This window comes from Balaenoptera ricei, chromosome 8 (assembly GCF_028023285.1).
Source record: "Balaenoptera ricei isolate mBalRic1 chromosome 8, mBalRic1.hap2, whole genome shotgun sequence".
Classification (NCBI taxonomy): Eukaryota; Metazoa; Chordata; class Mammalia; order Artiodactyla; family Balaenopteridae; genus Balaenoptera; species Balaenoptera ricei.
In genome coordinates, this window is record NC_082646.1 from 111,774,164 (window position 1) to 111,799,697 (window position 25,534).

Here is a 25,534-nt window from a genome sequence, read left to right on the forward strand (position 1 = left end):
GAAGGTTTAAAACGGGAACATCTACTTTATTGTGCTTCGCAGATAATCACGCTTTTTACAAACTGAAGGTTTCTGGTGACCCTGCGTCCAGCAAGCCCACCGGTGCCATTTTTCCAATAGCATTTGCTCACTTGGTGTCTCTGTGTCACATCTTGGCATTTCTGGCAGTATTTCAAACTTTTCTATTTGTTAACGGTGATCTGTGATCAGGGACCTGTGACGTTACCATGGTCATCGTTTTGGCATTTTTTAGCAATAAAGCCTTTTTTAATCAAGGTGTATACACTGTCTTTTAAGAAGATGCTATTTCATACTTAAAAGAGTACAGACTCGTGTAAACCTAACTTTTCTATGCACTAGGAAGCCAAAAAACTCGTGTGATTCGCTTTATTGTGATAATCGCTTTATTGGGGTGGTCTGGAACCAAACCTGCAATACCTCCCAGATACACCTGAATAAAGAATTATTAACTCGACTAGGGCAGTAACGTCTAAAGAGAGCTGTCAAGAATACCTGCGGGGACTTCCCTGGTGGCGCAGTCGTTAAGAATCCACCTGCCAATGCAGGGGACACGGGTTTGAGCCCTGGTCCGGGAAGATCCCACATGTCACAGAGCAACTAAGCCCGTGCGCCACAACTACTGAGCCTGCACTCTAGAGCCCGCGAGCCACTGCTACTGAAGCCCGCGTGCCACAACTACTGAAGCCCGTGCACCTAGAACCCGTGCTCCACAGCAAAAGAAGCCACCGCAACGAGAAGCCCACGCACCACAACAAAGAGTAGCCCCGGCTCACCACAACTAGAGAAAGCCCTCACGCAGCAATGAAGACCCAACACAGCCAAAGATAAATAAGTAAATTGAAAAAAAAAACCAAAAAAAATCCAGAATACCTGCGGGTCAAGGAGTGTGCCCAAGGTAAGAAAACACGTGAAGGGTGTCCCCTCCCTGAGGCTGGGGTTCAGGTCTCCTTGGGAAAGGCTTAGGGTGAGGCCCCCGGACGGTGTGGCCAAGTTCTCTGGGTTGCCTGGGCCAAGTCTGTAAAAGAACCAGAACCAGAAGATGCCCTTACTCCTGCAGCGGCCCTCAGCGCCCTCTACAGACAAATGTAATGAGGTGCACGTGCAGAGGGGAAAAGTCTGAAGGGCACAGCTCACTACCGCAGAGCAGGTGATGCAGGGTGCACCGGGAGCTGAAAGGCAGTCAGCTGGTAACTGGCACAGCTTACGTGTCCACTTCTACTTTATTTAGCAAGAGTAAGGGCAGGACTGACCACGGGGGCTGGAAGACATCCCGTTCAGTGTCGGACTCCTGCTGTCTGGGCAGCGGGGCGGCTCAGACCCCAGAGAAGAAACAGCGTCATCTGCGAGCAGACCAGGTCATCCTCCCACCCTGGGGACACGGCACAGAGAAAGCCGGTCACCTCTGCTGGCGAGAAGGCCGTCGGCGTAAGCCCCCGGAATTCCGCTCAGGACACGTGCCGGGCTGTTTGCCTTTTACAGGTGGGGACGCGGAGGCTCCTGGGGCGTGGAGCCGAGATGCTGCTGGCCCGGCGGCCCTGACTCCGGCGTCCTCGCTGCCCTGCTGGGGGCTCCCCCCGGGCCGGCCCTTTAGAAGATTCCGGGCAGCAGGCGGTAAGGCACGGCAGCGGTGTAGCGCTCCCAGTCCCGGCCGTACTTGCTAGCGCAGCGGTGCTCGTCCCGCAGGCAGCGGTGGGTCAGCAGGACGGCCATGTAGATGATGTAGAAGTAGGGCAGGAGGTGGCCGCCGCCGCAGGCCAGGCAGTACGCCAGGCTGCCCATCAGGTCGCCGGTGTAGTTGAAGTGGCGGGCCACGCCCCAGAAGCCGGACACCAGCAGCTTGCTGTGGTGCTTCTGCTTATCGGCCGACGTGAAGGAACACTCGATGACCTTGGGCTTCCTGCCCCAGATCAGGCAGCGCCCGTCCGTGCGGCGGAAGAGGTCCTTCTGATGGTTGGCCACCCGGAAGATATAGTAGCCCAGCAGGCCCAGCAGCAGGACGCCCAGGGAGTAGCGGGTGGGCAGCTGCACGGGGTGGTACACCAGGTACAGACCCTGCAGGGCGAGCGGGAGAGGTCAGCGGGCTGAGCGGGGCCGCGGGCTCGGGAGCACGGCCTGGGTCCAAACCCCTGCCGTGCGCCTGACCGGCTGCCCCCGACCGGCTGCCCCCGTGCCCTGCCTCGGTTTCCTCTCCTGTAGATAGAAGCACCTGCCTCGGAGGGTTGCTGTGGGATCAGACAAGTAAATATGCAAACGTGCATATCCACCTACCTACCCACCTAGCTACCTTCCTATCTATCTATCTACACGTACATACGTACATACACACGTATATCATATGTAGTATACATATTATATAACAATATTAAAAGTATTATTTGAATATAATATTGTGATGGTTAATTTTATGTGTCACGTTGGCTAGGCCATGGGACCCAGACACTTGGTCAAACGTTAGTTGTTACGAAGGTATTTTTTAGATGGGATTAACGTTTCCAATTAGACTGAATGAAGCAGACCACCCTCCGCAATGTAGGTGGGTCTCATCTAATAGGTGGAAGGCCCTAAGAATAAAAGAATCCCTGGAATAAGAGTGAATTCCACCAGCAGACGGCCTTCAGACCCAGCTGCAATACCAACTCTTCCCTGGACCTCCAGCCTGCCGGCTGCCCTGAAGATTTTGGACTTGAATGGACCACAGTTACATAATCAAATAAACACACATACGTGTGTGTGTGCGATCTACTGCTATTGTTTTGCATGCCTGGAAAATGGTGTTCACAGAATCAGGGAGCCAGCGAGCCTGCAACCAGCCAAGCAGAGGATCCGCCCAGAGGATCCAGCGTGGGGAGCGGAGACCGGAACTCCTGGCGCCCGGCCCAGGGCTCTCTCCCCTCAACCCTGCTCACTCTGCTGTGATCTTCCTGCTTTCCCAGCGCTCCTGCTTCAGGATGCTGCATAGGGTAGTCAGCCAGGTAACGGGGGCCCCTTATCATCGCCTGCAGGACGGGCTGTAACCACCCACCACCTGCCCGTGCACGTCCTGGCCAGCCTACGAGGTCTGTCAGCACTGGTCCTCTCCACTCCTGCACAACCTGTTTAAGGCAGGCCACCGCTAACCACTCAAGTGCCCTAGAACCTGCTCTTTCCCCCACTGCCACACCTCGTCACACCTGCTGACAAAACGAGCAGGTGGGCATCTGGCCAGGCCTTTCAAGCAGTCACCCTACCCAGGAGCCCGCCTGCCATGCAGAGGAAAGCAGGGCTGTTCTCTGAGCTGGGAGGGGTGCGGGGGGCTTGACGATGAGGCCTCTCCCCAATTCCCCAACAGCCTCAGAACACGGCGGGTGCAGGAACGAGGATGCCCGGCCCTAACGGAGGTGACGTCCGCCCTGCTTTTTCAGAGATGCTCAGGGACGAGCTCAAGGCCCCCTCCCCCGGCTGGCAGCCCTACAGAGGTGCAAACCCCGGTCCCTCGGGCTCCGCAGTCGAGGTTTCTACCCTCGACTCTGCAGCGCGTGCTGAGGCTCTCCTGGGGACCCGGGCTGATTCATTACTCGTGGGAACTCTTCCCGGAGCCTGTGCCCCCCAACCCCCAGCGTCCTCTTCTCGCCTGGAACGCTCCCCTTTTGTAGGCCTCCCACCCGGTGCTGGCCTCTGAACCTCCAGCCTCCAATCGGGCAAGGCTTCCTGCCACCCCCACGTCCTGTGTCCCAGCCACGCTGAACTGTCTTGTGCCTTAAATGTCCCCCTCTGCCCCCCCCTACCCTGATATATTCCCCGATCCACCTTTCTGGAATGCTCTTACCCTGATTCATCATTCTGCTCTCAGCCTGGCTGTGGTTGCTCCCAGATGCTCTTGCTGACCCCCACCTGCTGGCTGGGGACTCCTCCTTGGCCCTCTCTCAGGGGTCAGCACCCCACTTCCTGTCAAGCTCCCCCTCCCCGCACTGGACTGCCTGTGTCAGGGACTTTCCCTCCCCAGCTGTGAGCTCCGAGAGCGCAGGGCCCCGCGCATCTCCTCCACTCTTGTGTGTAGATACTCAAAGCTTAAATGCAAATGACGGTAGGAAAGAAGGCCTCTCATCCTTTCAGCATTAAGATTTGAACACACATGATACAAATACCCACCTCCATCCACCCAGATCCCCCAAATCATTTCTTTTGACCCAAAGTTTACTCCGTATCTTCTTCTTCTCTGAGTCTTATGGGCTGAGTTGTGTCCCCCAGACTCACATGTTGGAGTCCTGATCCCCAGCACCCCAGAAAGTGACTGTATTTGGAGTTGCGTGTCTTTCTTTCAAGAGGTGATGGAGGTAAGATGAGGTTACTGGGGTGGCCCTAATCCCATAGGACTGGTGTCCTTATAAGAAGAGGAGGTCAGGACACAGACACACACAGAGGGACGACCCTGTGAGGACACAGGGAGGAGACGGCCGTCTACACGCCGAGGAGAGAGGCCTCAGGAGGAACCAGCCCTGCCCACACCTGGATCTGGGATTCCAGCCTCCAGGACTGGGGACATAAACGTCTGCTGTTTAAGCCTCCTGGTCCGTGGTATTTGTTACAGTGGCCTGTGCTGACTCATACACTAAGCCTTCTCTTCTTCCTAAAACAGGGGAGCGGCCTCCCTTCTCCAGGTTCTGGCGCCACCCCCCCCCACCCCGCCCAAAAACAGACACTTGGGTGAGGACAAGGCTCGGCACGTGCTCCGCTGTGTCTGCTCCGAGGGCAGCGCTGGGGGTGCCCGGGGACCTTACAGCTCAGCGTGCTGCTGCGCTGGGCATGCGTCACGGGGGCCTCCCTGCCCCTGCTCCTCACCTGCAACGTGTAGAGGTACGGCAGCCAGACGCAGTCCCCCCAGCCCAGGTACCACCCAAAGTGGTCGTGGCAGATGTCAATGGTTTTCAGGTACCAGGTTTCGTTCCAGAAGAAGTCCAGCACATAGATGGCCTGCAACACAGGAGCGGCCGTGTACGGACCACAGACACTGATGGGGGCCCTCGGGACACCACACTGCAGTAGGGGAAGCGGGGGTCACTGGGTGTCCCTGAGCTCCTCTGGTGACGTGCACCACGGGGCTGCTCCTGTACTTCCCGCCGTGCCTGGGACACGGTGGGGCGGGAGTCCTTGTCCTCAAAGTCTGCAGTCTGAGATGACACATTGCCCAGAGAGGGGCGCCCGGCAACGCCCCGGACGCTGATTCCCAGGGCTGTGGAGCCGGGAGCAGAGAGATGGCTCAGGGTGGACGGGCTCAGGACAGGGTCCTTCCAAGAGACATCAGAGCCATGTGGCCAGGACCACTGACACACCCGAACCGCGAACAGATGTTCATGTGGGCCACACGAGTCCCCAGGGCCAGTGCAGCACCCGGCAGGTGAGGACACGACTCCTTCGCCTCCTGTTCACTAGCCGGCTCCTCAGAGACACGTGGGAAGGGGGCCGACCCCCTTGTAAAGGCGGCAGATTATGGTCTTTTGAAAACTATCCGGCTTTCAGGCTTCCCCAGCGCCCACCGGGTGTCAGAGCTCCCACCCCTCTGGGCCACAGAGAGGCTACCTGCAGGACGTTGACCAAGACCATGGAGTTGGTCACGTAGCCGTAGAGCTCCTGCTGCTTGGCTGCAAAGGACAGGTTGATGAGGGTCCAGGCGACGATCCCGGGGCGTCCATTGAAGAAGAGCTTGAAGTCAAACCACTTCCCAATTCGGGGGTTAAACTCAACGCCCATCATGTAGTTGTAAAAGAAACTGCCTGTGAATTTGCTTTAAAATACAAAGAACAGATGCGTGTCGTTAACGAGCGCATCTCACAAGTGGCCTACTTGGCTGGCACGGACACAGGTGCTCAGCCCAGCCTGGGTACCGCAGGCCCAAGAGAGATGAGCCGGGGGGAGACCTGCCATGAACCGCAGGGAGGCAGCAAGCAGAGGTCGCGTCGGCCTCCCTCTCTCCCCGCAGACTCGGCACTTCACTCCACGTTCACCTCTGGCCCTTGAGCTGCTCGCTGTGTCCCAGGGAAGGTGGGGAGATTGTACCTGTGCTTAACGCTCCCTTGGGCCAGCAGCACCCAGGGCCCTCCCTCCCCACTCCAGGCTCCCTGGAGGCACAGCACCAGGTGAGCTGCCCAACTGGCTCGACCGGACAGAGATTTTATTCTGAAGGACTCACAGGGCATTCGGGTCTCCCGTGGGCAAGTGGAGTCATAAATGATGCCAAGGCAGATGTGAAAAAAAGCACACTGCTTAGAGCCGGGTGTCTGGCTCCAGGGCCCACACCCATCCCTTGCTGGGCAAGTTTAATGTTTCGTTACCCTGGTTACCTGACCCATAGCCCTCTCCAGGAGTGATCAGAGAATCAGCCACCATAACCCATGTGGAGACCTTCATTAAGTATAACTTGCTGTACATACACAGGGATTTCTGTGCTAGTCAGAGAAACATATTCTTGTATCCATTACCCTCAGTTAGGAGAAATAGAAAGAAGCAAAATATACAAAGTCTACGATAGGGGATGTGATTATAAAGCAGAGAAAATTATTTCCATGAGTCATAGAAGACCAGCCTCATTATTTGATAAAAAAAAATCACACAAGCTCAAAGTACCACCAAGCAAACACATTTCCTAAGAGTTTAGGTGTAACAGTTAAAGGAAACATACTTTATTTCCATTTGGACCCCCAAACTAAAATGTAAGCACCCCGAGAATAAGAATCTTGTTTACACCTAAAGCCCCACTGCCTACACCTGTCTACAGGAGGAACCCAACAAACATCTCTTGATGAATGGACGGATGGAAGGAGGTGGAGAGGGAGGGAAGGGGGGTGTAAGTGGATGGATGGATAAATGGATAGATGGATGAATGGGCTGGATGAATGGGTGCATGGGTGAATGGATGGATACAGGGAGACAGGAAGGGAGGGAGGGAGGGAGGGGTGGAGGAGGGGATGGGGGATGGATAGATGGGTGGGTGGTTGGATGGGGAGATGGATGGATGAATGGATGGATGGGTGGATGGGTGCACGGGTAGGTAGATGGGTAGGTGGATGGATGGATGAGTTGGATGGGTGGATGGATGGACAGATGGGTGGATGGGTGGGTGGATGAATGGATGGATGGGTGGATGGGTGCACAGGTAGGTAGATGGGTAGGTGGATGGATGGATGAGTTGGATGGGTGGATGGATGGGTGCATGGGTAGGTAGATGGGTAGGTGGATGGATGGATGAGTTGGATGGGTGGATGGATGGACAGATGGGTGGATGGGTGGGTGGATGAACGGATGGATGGGTGGATGGGTGCACAGGTAGGTAGATGGGTAGGTGGATGGATGGATGAGTTGGATGGGTGGATGGATGGGTGCACAGGTAGGTAGATGGGTAGGTGGATGGATGGATGAGTTGGATGGGTGGATGGATGGGTGCACGGGTAGGTAGATGGGTAGGTGGATGGATGGATGAGTTGGATGGGTGGATGGATGGGTGCACGGGTAGGTAGATGGGTAGGTGGATGGATGGATGAGTTGGATGGGTGGATGGATGGGTGCACGGGTAGGTAGATGGGTAGGTGGATGGATGGATGAGTTGGATGGGTGGATGGATGGGTGCACGGGTAGGTAGATGGGTAGGTGGATGGATGGATGAGTTGGATGGGTGGATGGATGGGTGCATGGGTAGGTAGATGGGTAGGTGGATGGATGGATGAGTTGGATGGGTGGATGGATGGGTGCACGGGTAGGTAGATGGGTAGGTGGATGGATGGATGAGTTGGATGGGTGGATGGATGGACAGATGGGTGGATGGGTGGGTGGATGAATGCACGAAGAACTGGAGATATGGACAGATGAAGGAGAGATGGACGCATGGTTGATAACTATCCAAGCCAAGGCTCCGTGAGAATGGACACCAATCAGCAGGGCTCCCCCTGGGAAGGTGTTACATTAAAGCCGCTGAGAAAACAGGACTCCTCACTAAGACTGTTTCAGGCCACACTGACGTTCCAGAAAAAGAGGTGATGGACCGCCTTTGCCCCCGACCAGAAGCTGCCTTTTCCACCCTCCTGCTCCCTGACACCCCTACACGACATAGCTCGGCCACCAAAGATGGACCCGGCCGTCTTCAAGTGCATCCTCCCTAAGGCGGGAGAAGCCACCCAGACGCTTGGAAAGGACGCTCCCCAGAGTCCATCAAGTTCCCTTAAGCTCCTCCTTCAGGGATTCTCCATCCTCAGGGCTCTGCAACCTCCCAGCCCAAGGTAACAGAAAAAGGCACCTACTCTCCATCTTGGGCTCGACCGGCCGCTGAGGACGTACCAGTCTCGGGCATCGGTGGGGAAGAAGTAGCCCTTGATCATGGCGAAGGTGGAGACGGCGTAGCCCAGAATGTTGGCACACCAGAGCAGCGGGATCCAGTTGTCAAAGATGACGGTGGGAGAGAAGCAGGCGAGGAGGTAGCAATTAACAAACCAGAGGAGATGCGTGATGAGCCAGGCTTGCAGGCCGTTGATCTCATACTTGTTGACGATTCCTGCAGAGGGAAGAGGGAAGAGTGGAGGCGTTTCCCCAGCTGTAGCAGCTCCTGGCTCCGGCCCTACCGCCTCAGCTGCCGGGGTCCCCAGACCCCAGGCTTGACAGCCGGTCAGCTGCTGCTGCAATTCGGGCCCCTAGGGTCCAAACGCCAGCAGCACACCTCACGCTGTGAGCCGGGGACTAACCACTCCTGCTCGCTGAGTTCCTGGAAGGGTGAGAGGGTGCAGAATGTCCGGAACCAGCCAGAGGCTGAGTCACCAGCCTGCAGTGTGCCGGAGGCTGGGGCTGAGCCACGGCAGAAGCGGACGAGGGTTCCCTAGGGTACCTGGCGGGGGGCCCAGCAGCCTCCCTGAGGGACCGGGTGCTCTCTGTGTGCTGGGGTGGGGTCTCAGTGACTGTGGGGAATGAATGGGCCGGGCAGCCCCAAGGGCCCCTTAACAAAAGCCCCGCCCCACCAGGTGCCCCTGGGGGGCTTGCCGCCGGGGAGACGCTCCGTGAGCCCAGCTACACAGCCAGTGTGGGGCAGGGGGTATTCCGTTCCCTGATTGAGAAGGTGACTTCCCACCTCGAATCTGGGGCGGTCCCGGGGTGTAGAAATTCCCAAGCGAAGTTTTTACTTTGTCAGGGGGCAGCCTTTGGGATGGAAGCTGCACGGGGGCGGGGGTGGGGGGAGGCCCCGTGAGATGAAGGGACAGGGCGGAGCCCAGCTTACCTGCGGGAGTCATGGCGCCCTCCTGAACGCCCCCCACGTAGCCCGGCAGAAACTTGTGGCAGAAGTCAGGAAGCAGCATGTACAGAAGCACCTGAGACACAGAGATTTTCAGCTAAATTCCCTGTGAGCTGGAGGGCCTTGCTGTGCTTTGACACAGCCTTGCTTTACTAACCGAGATGACAGATGGGAAGGCACCAAAGGAATGGGAGAAAGCCTACACAGAGCCAGTTATTTCTTCCAGAAGAGTTTATAGCTCCGGGAGCTCTGGTTGCAGGCTGACTGCGGGCTTTGAAGGGGGCCCTGAACAGGAAACCCATCAGTACTCAGAGCACCCAAGCCGTCTCCCCACGGGACTCGGCCACTCCCCTCGGGAGAACCCACTAGTTCGCATTCCGTACGACTCCCCCTTTGAAAGTGTTCACCGAAAGTGTTCAGTGCACTCCAAAGCTCGTGCAACCCTCCCCAATGTCTAATTATAGAACAGTTTCACCCCGCCAAAAGGGAACCCCACACCCACCAGCAGTCACTCCCCTCGGCCCCTGCCCACCAGCCCCTGACAACCACTAACCCACTTTCTGTCTCTATGGATTTGCCTATCCTGGACTTTTCATATAAACAGAATCAGACAGGATTTGTCCCTTTGCAGCTAATTTCTTTCACTGAGCGTCATGTTCTGAAGGTCCATCCACGCTGTAGCCTGTGTCAGACCTTCATTCCTTTTCATGGCAGAACACCATTCCACCACGTGGATGGATCACGTTGTGTGTATATATATCTGTCGATGGACATGTGGGTTGTTTCTGCCTTTAGGCTACTGTGACTCTCGCTGCTCTGAATCACTTTTTACCCAAAGGGACCAAGAGACCTGAAATGAGAGGGAATCTGAAGCCCAAAAGCTGGGAATGTGGGGAGAAACAGCTAGGAGTGGTCAAAGCCTTCCTTCAGGACAGGAAACCCTGGGGCAGGGAGGGGAGGCATCTCACAGCACCGTTTCCCTGGAAACCTCCTGGGTTCAGATAATAAACACCGCCTGTTCACCAAGTTCATGGTGCAGACAGCCTTCTGATGAACTCCTTCTGGTTGGAAGGCCAGTGGGGTCACAGCACAGCCAAGGCTGCCCTTGGACAGGTCTGTGCAACCACCTGCTGGGGACACAGCCTTGGCTTTGCTGAGACCGAGAGCGGCCCTCTGGGGCTGGGTGCTCCTTCCCACAGGCAACCCTAGGATAAGCTTCCCATGGTGCACGGGGCTTCCCTGGTGGGCCACGCCCTCACGCGTTCCCACGGGGTCTTGCTTCCTGCTCAGCAGGTCCCTGCAGGGCTGGGCACACCCCTGAACCTCGAGGAGGCTCAACGGAAAGTGAGTCGGACACTGAAATGCCACCAGGCGCCCTTGATCCGAAGACAAAGCTAAGTCCGTCAGGCTGCAGGTGACGCCCTGCTGGGTCCCGGGCACGAGGATGCCGGTGTGAGCCAGGACCCCACCCCTGACAAGGGGCCACGACTATCCCGGCGGGAGGGGATGCTCTTGCACAGGCAGAGCCCCGCCCATGGCGGCCGGTGGCCGGGAGGGCTGACCTGGAACGTGACCCATGCCACGTAGATCTGGGCCGCTTTCGTTGTCACAGGTGGCGTCTTGGCCCAGATGTCCGAGAGTCGAGCCCGCCCGGTGACGATGTCCGCCAAGGGGGCCGTCAGGGAGCAGCTGTACTGGTCGCAGGCCATGATGAAATAGTACACGATGAAGGGTGCAAACAGCAGCAGGAAGATGACGCTGGCCAAGGAAAACCAGTCCACCTCCCTGTGGGGCAGACGGACGGCAGGAGGTCACGTGGCGCCCTCCTGACCCTCTGACCTGACGCACGGGATGCTCTGCTCCACGTGCAAACCCGCCAGCACTTCCCGAGAGAAGGCAGTGCAAAGGCCCCCACTGCCTGGGGAGGGCACCCCACCTGCATGCTCCACTGCAAGCAGTCTGAAGGCCGACAGACCCGTGGGCACCCCCAGAGAGCCCAGGGCCCAGGACACGAAAGGCAAAAGGCCTTTCACAACCCAGCTGGCCAGAGGCTTCCCGTTCCGGGCCACAGGGGACATTCACCAAGTCCCCAGCACCCTAAGGCTCGACAACCATGACCCCCATGTGCTACACAGTGAGGGCGGTACGAGGGCACCAGCTGTCCTTGGAATCAGTTTTTAGTTTCTTCTTCCTGTAATTCCTCACTCTCTAAAAGGGGAAACTGCTACTAATGACAGTCTTGCTGATAAAAAGAATTTTTTTAATAGGTTCACGAAATCCCAAAGGCTGGCAACCTCTCACTGAGATCCCACTTTACTTTCTAGCTGGGAAGATGGGTGAGAGCCTTACCAGGCACGGCCCCACTGCCCCTGGGTGGCAGCCTTGCCGAAGGTGATGTTGCCAGGACTCTTGGTTTGGGGATCGTTGGACTGCGGTTTTGCAGCCATTGGGCCCTGAGGGAAGGAGACACCCCGTTCAGATCGTCCCGTGACAAACGGACACTGCACCTCCCTGCCACTGTTCACAGGCCCCACAGGGCTGGTCTCCTTCATTCACCTACTCTTTACCTTGTCCTGGATGGGAGATTCCAGGCAGGGAAGAGATCAGTGCATCTTAGACTCACTCCTGGAACCCGCAATAACCTCCCACATGGCCCTACTTCTGCTCTTGCTTGTCTCAATTCATTTTCCAACGACAGCAGAACATCCTTCTTACTACGTGAACCCGGACGCCTGTGGCTCAGAACCCTCCCACAATGTGCTCCTGCCTCCCCTCCTCCCCACTCTCCCTTCATGCCCTCTGCTCCAGGCCCAAGGAGGTCTCTACTGATCCTTTTTTTTTAATTTTATTTATTTATTTTTTATAAACAGGTTCTTATTAGTTATCTACTTTACACATATTAGTGTATACATGTCAATCCCAATCTCCCAGTTCATCACACCACCACCACTACCTCCACCTCCCCTGCCACTTTCCCCCCTTGGTGTCCGTACGTTTGTTCTCTACATCTGTGTCTCTATTTCTGCTTTGCAAACTGGTTCATCTGTACCATTTTTCTAGATTTCCCTACTGATCCTTAAATGTGGTCTATCTTGTTCATGACACCTGCTACTTCTCAGCTTAGAACACGCTTTACAGGTCTCCTCATTCAGGTCTCATATAAAATGTCCCCTCCTCAGTATATGACTTTTTATTTTTCCTGGAGTCAATGGTTGCCTCACTTTTTCCATTTGCTAAGGTTTCTATGCATCTATCACTAATTTTCTTTTCTGAATGCTCTAACAGAGCTATCATACATATTAATAATTTTTCTACATACTCCAACACAATTTATCATTTCCATTCCTCTCTCCCACCCATAGCCACTCATCTTGTACCAACATACAAGCCAACCAGTGGTCATAATATGGGGGAAGCAGTGACATCCCCACGTCTAGAACAAGTTCACAATTGTCAAGGTTCAAAATATCAGGCATTAAAAAAAAGATGATCTTAAAAGCTTTCAGAAAAAATCCAGGATTAAGAATCACGCTAGCAGCAAGCTGGATTCTAGAAAACAAGGGTGGAAAACTTAAAGTTCTGACGGAAACTTTTTTCAACCTACAAGTCTATTCCCAGGTTAACTATTATTCAGAGAAGACACAGGATCCAAGAAAGCTGCTAAAGAAATGCCCAGTGAAAGGACAAGAGGAAGTCCCAAGATAACAGCTGTGCAGTGGACCAGACAGTAACCAGTCCACACTGGCACAAGATGGACGGCCACAGGGGTGAGGGAGGAATGGAAATGACACATTTTGTTGTGCTACAGTGTGTAGAAAAATTATTGATATGTATGATGGCTCTGTTAAAACATGCAGAAAAAAATTAGTGATAGATACATAGAAACCTGAGTATATGGAAAAAGTGAGGCAACCATTAACTCCAGGAAGATTAAAAAGCCATACAGAACCAAGATGGCGGAGTAGAAGGACGTGCTGTCACTCCCTCTTGCGAGAGCACCAGAATCACAACTGACTGCTGGACCATCATTGACAGGAAGACCCTGGACTTCACCAAGGAGGATACCCCACGTCCAAGGACAGAGGAGAAGCCACAGTGAGACGGTAGGAGGGGCGCAAGCAGAGTAAAATCAAACCCCGTAACTGCTGGGTGGGTGACTCACAGACTGGCGAACACTTATACCACAGAAGTCCACCCACTGGAGTAAAGGTTCTGAGCCCCACGTCAGGCTTCCCAACCTGGGGGTCAGGCAACGGGAGGAGGAATTCCTAGAGAATCAGACTTTGAAGCCTAGTGGGAATTGGATTGCAGGACTTTGACGGGACTGGGGGAAACAGAGACCCCACTCTTGGAGGGCACACACAAAGTAATGTGTGCATCAGGACCCAGGGGAAGGAGCAGTGAGCCTGGGGGAGACTGAACCAGACCTACCTGCTGGTGTTGGGGGGTCTCCTGCAGAGGCGAGTGGTGGCTCTGTTTCACCGTGGGGATAAGGACACTGGCAGCAGAGGTTCTGGGAAGTTCTCCTTGGCATGAGCCCTCCCAGAGTCTGCCATTAACCCCACCAAAGAGCACGGGTAGGCTCCAGTGTTGGGTTGCCTCAGGCAAAACAGCCAACAGGGAGGGAACCCAGCCCCACCCATCAACAGTCAAGTGGATTAAGGTTTTACTGAGCTCTGACCGCCACAGCAACAGGGAGGGAACCCAGCCCCACCCATCAACAGTCAAGTGGATTAAGGTTTTACTGAGCTCTGACCGCCACAGCAACAGTCAGCTCTACCCACCACCAGAGCCTCCCATCAAGCCTCTTAGATAGCCTCAACCACCAGAGGGCAGACAACAGAAGCAAGAAAAACTATAATCCTGCAGCCTGTGGACCAAAAACCACAGTTACAGAAAGATAGAGAAGATGAAAAGGCAGAGGGCTATGTACCAGATGAAGGAACAAGAAAAAACCCCAGAAAAACAACTAAATGAAGTGGAGATAGGCAACCTTCCAGAAAAAGAATTCAGAATAATGATAGTGAAGATGATCCAGGACCTTGGAATAAGAATGGAGGCAAAGATTGAGAAGATGCAAGAAATGATTAACAAAGACCTAGAAGAATTAAAGAACAAACAAACAGAGATGACCAATACAATAACTGAAATGAAAACTACACTAGAAGGAATCAATAGCAGAATAACTGAGGCAGAAGAACGGATAAGTGACCTGGAAGACAGAATGATGGAATTCACTGCTGCGGAACAGACTAAAGAAAAAAGAATGAAAAGAAATGAAGACAGCCTAAGAGACCTCTGGGATAACATTAAACGCAACAACATTCGCATTATAGGGGTCCCAGAAGGAGAAGAGAGAGAGAAAGGACCAGAGAAAATATTTGAAGAGATTATAGTCGAAAACTTCCCTAACATGGGAAAGGAAATAGCCACCCAAGTCCAGGAAGCGCAGAGAGTCCCATACAGGATAAACCCAAGGAGAAACACGCCGAGACACATAGTAATCAAAGTGGCAAAAATTAAAGACAAAGAAAAATTATTGAAAGCAGCAAGGGAAAAACGACAAATAACATACAAGGGAACTCCCATAAGGTTAACAGCTGATTTCTCAGCAGAAACTCTGCAAGCCAGAAGGGAGTGGCATGATATACTTAAAGTGATGAAAGGGAAGAACCTACAACCAAGATTACTCTACCCGGCAAGGATCTCATTTAGATTTGATGGAGAAATCAAAAGCTTTACAGACAAGCAAAAGCTAAGAGAATTCAGCACCACCAAACCAGCTCTACAACAAATGCTAAAGGAACTTCTCTAAGTGGGAAACACAAGAGAAGAAAAGGACCTACAAAAACAAACACAAAACAATTAAGAAAATGGTCATAGGAACATACATATCGATAATTACCTTAAACGTGAATGGATTAAATGCCCCAACCAAAAGACATAGACTGGCTGAATGGATACAAAAACAAGACCCATATATATGCTGTCTACAAGAGACCCACTTTAGACCTAGGGACACATACAGACTGAAAGTGATGGGATGGAAAAAGATATTCCATGCAAATGGAAATCAAAAGAAAGCTGGAGTAGCTATACTCATATCAGATAAAATAGACTTTAAATTAAAGAATGTTACAAGAGACAAGGAAGGACACTACATAATGATCCAGGGATCAATCCAAGAAGAAGATATAACAATTATAAATATATATGCACCCAACATAGGAGCACCTCAATACATAAGGCAACTGCTAACAGCTATAAAAGAGGAAATCGACAGTAACACAATAATAGTGGGGGACTTTAACACCTCACTTACACCAATGGACAGATCATCCAAAATGAAAATAAATAAGGAAACAGAAGCTTTAAATGACACAATAGACCAGATAGATTTAATTGATATATATCGGACATTCCATCCAAAAACAGCAGATTACACGTTCTTCTCAAGTGCGCACGGAACATTCTCCAAGATAGATCACATCTTGGGTCACAAATCAAGCCTCAGTAAATTTAAGAAAATTGAAATCATATCAAGCATCTTTTCTGACCACAACGCTATGAGATTAGAAATGAATTACAGGGAAAAAAACGTAAAAAGGACAAACACATGGAGGCTAAACAATACGTTACTAAATAACCAAGAGATCACTGAAGAAATCAAAGAGGAAATCAAAAAATACCTAGAGACAAATGACAATGAAAACACGACGACCCAAAACCTATGGGATGCAGCAAAAGCAGTTCTAAGAGGGAAGTTTATAGCTATACAAGCCTACCTAAAGAAACAAGAAAAAGCTCAAGTAAACAATCTAACCTTACACTTAAAGAAACTAGAGAAAGAAGAACAAACAAAACCCAAAGTTAGCAGAAGGAAAGAAATCATAAAGATCAGAGCAGAAATAAATGAAATAGAAACAAAGAAAACAATAGCAAAGATCAATAAAACTAAAAGTTGGTTCTTTGAGAAGATAAACAAAATTGATAAACCATTAGCCAGACTCATCAAGAAAAAGAGGGAGAGGACTCAAATCAATAAAATCAGAAATGAAAAAGGAGAAGTTACAACAGACACTGCAGAAATACAAAGCATCCTAAGAGACTACTACAAGCAACTTTATGCCAATAAAATGGACAACCTGGAAGAAATGGACAAATTCTTAGAAAGGTATAACCTTCCAAGACTGAACCAGGAAGAAATAGAAAATATGAACAGACCAATCACAAGTAATGAAATTGAAACTGTGATTAAAAATCTTCCAACAAACAAAAGTCCAGGACCAGATGGCTTCACAGGTGAATTCTATCAAACATTTAGAGAAGAGCTAACACCCATCCTTCTCAAACTCTTCCAAAAAATTGCAGAGGAAGGAACACTCCCAAACTCATTCTATGAGGCCACCATCACCCTGATACCAAAACCAGACAAAGACACTACAAAAAAAGAAAATTACAGACCAATATCACTGATGAATATAGATGCAAAAATCCTCAACAAAATACTAGCAAACAGAATCCAACAACACATTAAAAGGATCATACACCACGATCAAGTGGGATTTATCCCAGGGATGCAAGGATTCTTCAATATACGCAAATCAATCAATGTGATACACCATATTAACAAATTGAAGAATAAAAACCATATGATCATCTCAGTAGATGCAGAAAAAGCTTTTGACAAAATTCAACACCCATTTCTGATAAAAACTCTCCAGAAAGTGGGCATAGAGGGAACCTACCTCAACATAATAAAGGCCATATATGACAAACCCACAGCAAACATCATTCTCAATGGTGAAAAACTGAAAGCATTTCCTCTAAGATCAGGAACGAGACAAGGATGTCCACTCTCACCACTATTATTCAACATAGTTTTGGAAGTCCTAGCCACGGCAATCAGAGAAGAAAAAGAAATAAAAGGAATACAAATTGGAAAAGAAGAAGTAAAACTGTCACTGTTTGCGGATGACATGATACTATACATAGAGAATCCTAAAACTGCCACCAGAAAACTGCTAGAGCTAATTAATGAATATGGTAAAGTTGCAGGATACAAAATTAATGCACAGAAATCTCTTGCATTCTTATACACTAATGATGAAAAATCTGAAAGAGAAATTATGGAAACACTCCCATTTACCATTGCAACAAAAAGAATAAAATACCTAGGAATAAACCTACCTAGGGAGACAAAAGACCTGTATGCAGAAAACTATAAGACACTGATGAAAGAAATTAAAGATGATACCAACAGATGGAGAGATATACCATGTTCTTGGATTGGAAGAATCAACATTGTGAAAATGAGTATACTACCCAAAGCAATCTACAGATTCAATGCAATCCCTATCAAATTACCAATGGCATTTTTTACGGAGCTAGAACAAATCATCTTAAAATTTGTATGGAGACACAAAAGACCCCGAATAGGCAAAGCAGTCTTGAGGCAAAAAAATGGAGCTGGAGGAATCAGACTCCCTGACTTCAGACTATACTACAAAGCTACAGTAATCAAGACAATATGGTACTGGCACAAAAACAGAAACATAGATCAATGGAACAAGATAGAAAGCCCAGAGATTAACCCACGCACCTATGGTCAACTAATCTATGACAAAGGAGGCAAAGATATACAATGGAGAAAAGACAGTCTCTTCAATAAGTGGTGCTGGGAAAACTGGACAGCTACATGTAAAAGAATGAAATTAGAATACTCCCTAACACCATACACAAAAATAAACTCAAAATGGATTAGAGACCTAAATATAAGACTGGACACTATAAAACTCTTAGAGGAAAACATAGGAAGAACACTCTTTGACATAAATCACAGCAAGATCTTTTTTGATCCACCTCCTAGAGTAATGGAAATAAAAACAAAAATAAACAAATGGGACCTAATGAAACTTCAAAGCTTTTGCACAGCAAAGGAAACCATAAACAAGATGAAAAGACAACCCTCAGAATGGGAGAAAATATTTGCAAATGAATCAACGGACAAAGGATTAATCTCCAAAATATATAAACAGCTCATTCAGCTCAATATCAAAGAAACAAACACCCCAATCCAAAAATGGGCAGAAGACCTAAATAGACATTTCTCCAAAGAAGACATACAGATGGCCACGAAGCACATGAAAAGATGCTCAACATCACTAATTATTAGAGAAATGCAAATCAAAACTGCAATGCGGTATCACCTCACTCCTGTTAGAATGGGCATCATCAGAAAATCTACAAACAACAAATGCTGGAGAGGGTGTGGTGAAAAGGGAACCCTCTTGCACTGTTGGTGGGAATGTAAATTGATACAGCCACTATGGAGAACAATATGGAGGTTCCTTAAAAAACTAAAAATAGAATTACCATATGACCCAGCAATCCCACTACTGGGCATATACCCAGAGAAAACCGTAATTCAAAAAGACACATGCACCCGAATGTTCATTGCAGCACTATTTACAATAGCCAGGTCATGGAAGCAACCTAAATGCCCATCAACAGACGAATGGATAAAGAAGATGTGGTACATATATACAATGGAATATTACTCAGCCATAAAAAGGAACGAAATTGAGTCATTTGTTGAGACGTGGATGGATCTAGAGACTGTCATACAGAGTGAAGTAAGTCAGAAAGAGAAAAACAAATATCGTATATTAATGCATGTATGCGGAACCTAGAAAAATGGTACAGATGAGCCAGTTTGCAGGGCAGAAGTTGAGACACAGATGTAGAGAATGGACATATGGACACCAAGGGGGGAAAACTGCGGTGGGGTGGGGATGGTGGTGTGCTGAATTGGGCGATTGGGATTGACATGTATACACTGATGTGTATAAAACTGATGCCTAATAAGAACCTGCAGTATAAAAAAACAAACAAAACAACTAATACTAAACTTTCATTGGGTTATTTGTATGGAAACATGTTAATATAAATGTTTCAGACATTACATGAAATTTCTAAAAATCTTATATTTGTATTTGTATGGAAATATGTATGGAAATATGTTGATATAAATGTTTCAGACATTAAAAAAAAAAAAAAAAAAAAAAAAAAAAAAGCCATACAAAGGGGGGAAAAAACCCAAACCATAATGATAGTACATTACTTGGCTTAACAGTAAGTAATAATAACTTTGCCAGAACCATGTAAACTCTGATTATTGACTGACTACTACATGTATAGAAGGAAACGTGTAAAGTTGGCAGTGCTGAAAGGAAATCGTTTAGATAGAAGCAGGTAAAAACAACACAAAAGTAGCTAAGAGAATGAAAAGTATTTGCTTCTGGGAAGTGAGACTATAAGATGAGTTACGGAACTGTTCATTTTATATATAAGCCTCTTAACACTGATTTTATTCTAAATGCGAACATGGATTACTTTAATACAACTGTATATTCATTTACAATTTTTCAATAATGAAAACTGCAGCCACATCACTTAATTTAATTTACACAGGTTAGTTTATGGAGCATCTATGATGTACAAGGCAGGTTGAAGAGTTCTTTATGGGCGGGGACCACCCATCTTTACAGCCCCAAAACACAGAATACCAAGCCTGGTACATAGTAGCTACTCTGATCTAACATGCTGGAAAATTGCAAAAGGGCCAGAAATGTATAGGCTGAGAACTAAATGTGGAAAGCCAAAAGGAAGCAGCATATCTTCTAGGGATTAAAACAAGCCCAAATAATTATTCTGAGCTTATAATAGCGTTCATTCACCTCTCTGTCATAAGCACTGAATTTTTAATAAAGGTGTAAGTAACATCTTTGGCAGCAGATGGCTGAAAATAGGGCACAGGGTGGTATTCTGGATGTAATTTATTTTTTTGCTAAGAATCAGACAAGAATTGATACCGAGAGCTGATGGACCAGCTGCCTTTACTTTTCCAAAGCTGAAAAGTCACTGCCTTTGCCCAGGAGCAGCGGTGCTGAGACGGACTTACCTCCAACCTCTTACCAAGCGGTTTCATGGCAGAACGCAGGTTTTCCTTCGTGAACTGCCCCCTTTCAAGTCGCTAGATTCCCACGCTCCACAAGGCCTGCTTGATCCTTTTCAACCCGCTGAACAAAGTCCTGCAGAGGACACGAAGAGACAGGGAGACACAGGGAGATAAGGACCCAAATGATATTTTCTCGAGGCCCACCGTTGGAACCAAGTGAAAGGCACAAGCTCAGCGCCCAGGGGTTCAAAAGCACAAGAGGCCCCATGAGTGGGGATCCCCCAGGATAAGGCAATCTTATCACGCAGCTTCTCTGCCTAGCACCCACACTGTCCGCCAAAGAGTAAGCACTGATTAACAACGGGCAGAGCTGGATGGAGGGCTTCCTGGAGGAGTTGTCTTGCAGATGAGCCTTAACACGGCAGACACAGAGCTGGTGAACAGCAATGAGCCAAAGCTGGCTTCTTTGCAGACTCACACCAGGCAGCGCACGTGCCTCTGAACCGTTTCTACAAGCCATTTGTGCCATCGACCCGGATCAAGCCCCGCTAGAGCTTGCACAATCCCACCGCACGTTGTTCTAGGAGCCAGTGAGATCCCAAGAATACAGGACATCACTGACAGTAATCTGGGCTCGGAGGCTGGTTCTCAGAAGACTTACTGGACCCATGACCTTCCTGAGTGTCTTGGGGTATCAAAGCACCCCCACACACACACAGAAACACACACGAGGTTCTGCGCTTGTTAAAGCTGGATAAAGGAGGTTTCGTGTCCACACCCGGGAAGGAGCCAGGGAAATGCCTGGGAGCTTTCTGGCACCCTGGTCAGCTCCGTGGACCAGATTTTGAGTTCCACAGGCCAAAGACAAAGGGACGTTTCTCCTGAGGGTTTGGGATGATGTAGTGTAAGTGCCTGACAGTAAGCGCCCATTTCAAAAGCCATCCATCTTGAATAAACACACAGCCACCAGCAGAACCACCAGGTAAGGACCAAGGTGCCCCCCAACCCACGAGGGGCCCTCATTCAGGAAGTCCGGGGTAACCTAGCGACTGACAGCTTGAGTAACCGCCCTGCTCCCTTCCCACACCCTAACTCCTGTTCCTATGAGTTAAATTCACCAATAAAGAGTGACCCCGTGAAACCCTAGACACCCTGCCCTCACGCCCTCATAAAGGCAGAGCCCAGCCCCACACCCGCACCCTCTTTCTACCCACAATCTGGCTGCGTGTACCCACAGGACCTGTGAGCAATAAATCTCGTTCCTCAACGTTCCATGATGGTTTTTGCCGAAGGCGTCCTGCAATCATAATAAGAACCTCAAGGGCCAGTCTGGCCGCTACATGGCCCCGGCGGGGGAGACGTCTGTGGGCTCCTCACAGCAAAGCAGTCCGGGTGAGTGCCTCCAATGTCCTATAGCTGAGAACATCACCATCGACAGCTCGGGGCCCACACAACACAAGGCTTAAGCCCCGTGGCAGTTCTTTCGGCATCTTGAGGGTTTGCTATTTGGAGACGCATCAGAGACCCAGGACCATGGCAGGGATGGGATGGCATGGCGAACCCCCAGGAGGCCCAGATGTCACCCTCAAGGCTGCAAGTTCTCCGCTAGGCTTGGTTTCCTCATCCGCAAAGTAACTTACGCTGTCAGGTAAATGAGGTCACGGGGCCAAGAGCTCAGGGCCCCACCCAAGCCCCATCAGAGTCCGCCCCAGAGAGTCGGCTACTGCCGACACCGCCACCAGCACCACCCAGGCCTCAGGAAGGCTCAGCGGGGCTCACGCAGGGCATCGGGGTGAAGTCTGGCCTGGCAGAGGTCTAAGGGGGATGCGCCTGCAAGGCCCAACCCCAGACAGTTCTGTTACCCACTGCACAAGTCATCACTCCTCAACGTAGTGGTTTAAAACAACAATCTTTCGGGACTTCCCTGGCGGTCCAGCGGTTAGGACTCCATGCTTTCACTGCTAAGGGCACAGGTTCAATCCCCAGTCGGGGAACTAAGATCCCACATGCTGAGGGGTGCGGCCAAAACAAAACAAACAGTCTTTCGTCCTCTTTCATTGTTCCCATGGGTTGGGCATCTGGGGAGGCTGGCTAAGTAGCTATGGCCTGGGGTGTCCCGGAGCAGCGGTTCATCACGTGCTCACTCAGTGTGGGCTAGCTCGGGCTTCCTCCCAGCATGGCGGACTCAAGGCAGTGGGAAGAGGTGCCCAAGCTGCCTTTTCTGCCCCGCGGCAGCCCAGCACATTCATCTGGCTACGCTGAGTCACAAGCCCACCAGCTTTCAGGGGGAGGGGAAGCAGGCTCTGACTCCTGATGGGGAAGCAGCATGGTATTCAAAGAACGTGAGATATTGGATGATACAACCTATCACAGGTGGTGACTATTTATGGAGCACCTACCAAGCTCCAAGCACCCATTAGCTCATAAAATTCCCACCCCAATCCTGGAGAGTTGCCGTCATTAGGCCCATTTTACAGATGAGGGGGCTGAGGCAAGGAAAGCGGAGCAAGTTGCTAGCACTGACCTACAGGAACGGAGCTGGGTCTGTGGGCACGCCACCCTCTGTGACACACTTGGGAGGCTGTAGAGTAAAATTCAGAGTAGTGATGACAATAGCCAATCTTTCTGAGTGCTGTGCTGGGTACTATCCTAACATACATAACAGAAACATTTAGTTGGAATGCTATCGGAACAGCAGGGGTTCTGTTTTGGAAATTTGTTAGTCCAAGGAGTGGTAGACACTGAAAAATAGACATGCCCCAACTTGGACTTAAAGGAATGATACAATTCAGAACCAGTGAGAGTTGGGCAGCTGCTCTCCTGGTGGGAGAACAGTTTCAGAGGCCAGGTAGACCTTCAGGCTGACCCAGCATTTACTTGTACGACTTTATCCTGGGACATATACAGATGGCTGTGTAAACTCACAGGTGCGAGAAACACTGACACACCAGTACAGTGGAATACTCAGCAACTGTTAAAAAGAATGAGCTTAACATGGAAAAAAGTTCCCTGGTATGTTACAGCACAAGGGCAAGCTGCAAGACGGTCTATCACTAAAAAGCTATTCAAAAAGCCGTATACCAAAACCCTCAGTAGTGTGGGATATCCACGTGGGCTTTTTCTCCACCCTTTTCCTAGTTTTTCTAGCGGACACTTGTATAATAAAATAATTTAACAACGATGAAATGAGTTGTTGTAACAGCTCTTGGAGTCCTTAGATCCACAATTCTGGGAACATCTGTGGCTCTCTCCGGGGTCAGGGAGGTCATCTGCTCTCAAGGCATAGGGAAGTGATTTCGGGGGTCATTCTTGGGTTTACCTGAAGCTTTTTTGCATCCCCCCGGCCCTCTGCCGATGGTGCGGTCACTCCCTCAACTGGCACATGCAATTCACAAGCCTCAACTGCCAAATGCAGAGGCTGCTCTTGGCTCTTTCCAGTGCTTGGCACTGGACAGCTCTGGCCTGGCTTCCCTGGGGAGGGTTGAGGTCCTGGCTGGGGCACGGCAACCCGCTCCTGGGGCACTTCTGAGGCCTCCAGAAATACGTGTGAGCCCTGGAAGGAAATTTCAGAAACACTGACCTCTAATTCTAAAGGGTAAACTGCAGCTTTGACTGCAGATACAGGGTTTCTGTTTTTTGAAAGTTGCAAAATATACGCTCACTGTAACACCATCACTGCAACATAAGTTTGAAAGTCAGACAACAAATCCCCTCAATCCAGCCCCTGGAGTCACTGAATTTTGCTGCATAGTCTCCGGATTGTCTCACGAGCTACTTGTCACACGATACACACCCACTCTCCCTCCTTTTTTTCCCCCAAGATTTGTTTACCTCTAAATTCTTTTCTAAGTTCGCTTCTTCACTTTCTCTGATCTTAGAAAGCAGCTTTCTACTAGGTAGATCTGCTACATAAATAGGTAGATCTGCTGCATAAATCTGCCACTTTTTATTTTTAGCAGCAGTTACATAAAAAGGATTTTGTGGGAAGTTTTCCAAGAATTAATTGTGCATGGTTGTTTCTGGGTTTCTGCCTGGCAAACCGTCCTGGTTTTTGAGTGGCGAGTGTCCTGCATGTGGGGTAACTCCATCCTCCTCAGGCCTGATCCTGCCGCCTTCCTCGGGACCTTCAGGGTGCCTGGGGCTGCTCAACCACCACCTGGCCTCTGCAAACCCCAAGCTTCTCAGCTTCTCATCCCCACCCCCACCCCCCAACTAAATGCAAGCATTGCCGATGGGGCTCTTCCCCCAAAACCAAAGTCATGTCGCCGGTATCTCTGGGTTTGAACCCCGGCTCTGCCGCTAAGTACATGACTCTACATGTCACTTCACCTCTCGGGAGCCTCAGTCTCCTCATCTGTAAGATGGGGGCGATGCCAAGTACACAGGTTGATCTGAGAATTAAGGTCAAAGCACCCAGCCCAGTGCTGGACACTCAGGAAACACCCAGTAAATGAGAGGTCTCACACACCACTTTTGATAAACACGATTCCTCATTTCCAACTTTCCTGTCTCCTTTCTTTACCTTTTGTCGGGAATCTCACCAGAGCAATTCCTACCCTTAAAAACCTTTTTCATAAAATTATAAAATGTCCAGGAAAGAGGCAATACATCATTATTTAAGTTAGTCGGGAAGGCTGGAAAAGAAAAGAGGGCGCGTTTGGTCTTTTGTGAGCACTCCCTGCCCTGCCCGCCGTGCATCGACCCCCCCCCTCCCCCCACCCCATTAATCTATTCCTAGTAAAGCAATTCAGAGTCTCCTGCTACCTGCTCCCACCTTCTCGGTGAGCAAAGACAAATTATCCGCGTTCCCTCAACAGAAAACTGCATCCGCTCACGCGGGGCACCCGAGGAAGGAACCGGCCCACCCGGCCCAGGAAGCACCCACCTGGCTCCGCCCCGCCCCGGCTCCCCCGGGATCTCCCGACCACCGGGGGACGAAGCATCTCCGAAAGGCCGTCTTCGGGTGGCCAACCTGCGCCCCTAGATCTCCGGCCTCTGCCCACCTGAGCACGCATCTCCTCCTCGCCAGAGCACTAGCCCCCCTCCACGCTCCTGCGCGCACCCATCCCACCCCTGACCTGCGCACGCCCCCGGATCTGCTCGCCCCCCGCTCCCCTGCGCGCGTCTCACACTTGCGCAGCTGGCCCGCTTACCTGAGCGCCAGTCTCCGCGCCCGGCTCCGCACCCGCTACTACCCGTGCGCTCCAAGCCGGTTGCCCCAGGATGTGGCGTAATGGCAGATGACCAATCGGAGACGGGCCCTGTGAGGCCCGGCGCCTTCGCGCCCCGCGATTGGCCGGGGCGCC

The 25,534-nt window shown here is 50.5% G+C and overlaps 1 protein-coding gene across 1 annotated transcript; it reads right to left on the reverse strand.

The window, feature by feature from the left end:
- On the reverse strand, positions 1 to 25,458 carry DHCR7 (7-dehydrocholesterol reductase). The gene is made up of 9 exons (XM_059932290.1): positions 25,382 to 25,458; positions 20,232 to 20,361; positions 11,618 to 11,721; positions 10,831 to 11,053; positions 9,254 to 9,344; positions 8,326 to 8,539; positions 5,578 to 5,782; positions 4,840 to 4,971; positions 1 to 2,073 (listed from the first exon to the last, which is right to left on the reverse strand). Exons 2-9 carry the CDS (start codon positions 20,256 to 20,258, stop codon positions 1,609 to 1,611), a joined length of 1,461 nt encoding a protein of 486 aa, XP_059788273.1. The 5' UTR covers positions 20,259 to 20,361; positions 25,382 to 25,458; the 3' UTR covers positions 1 to 1,608.
- Positions 25,459 to 25,534: the final 76 nt, after the last annotated feature.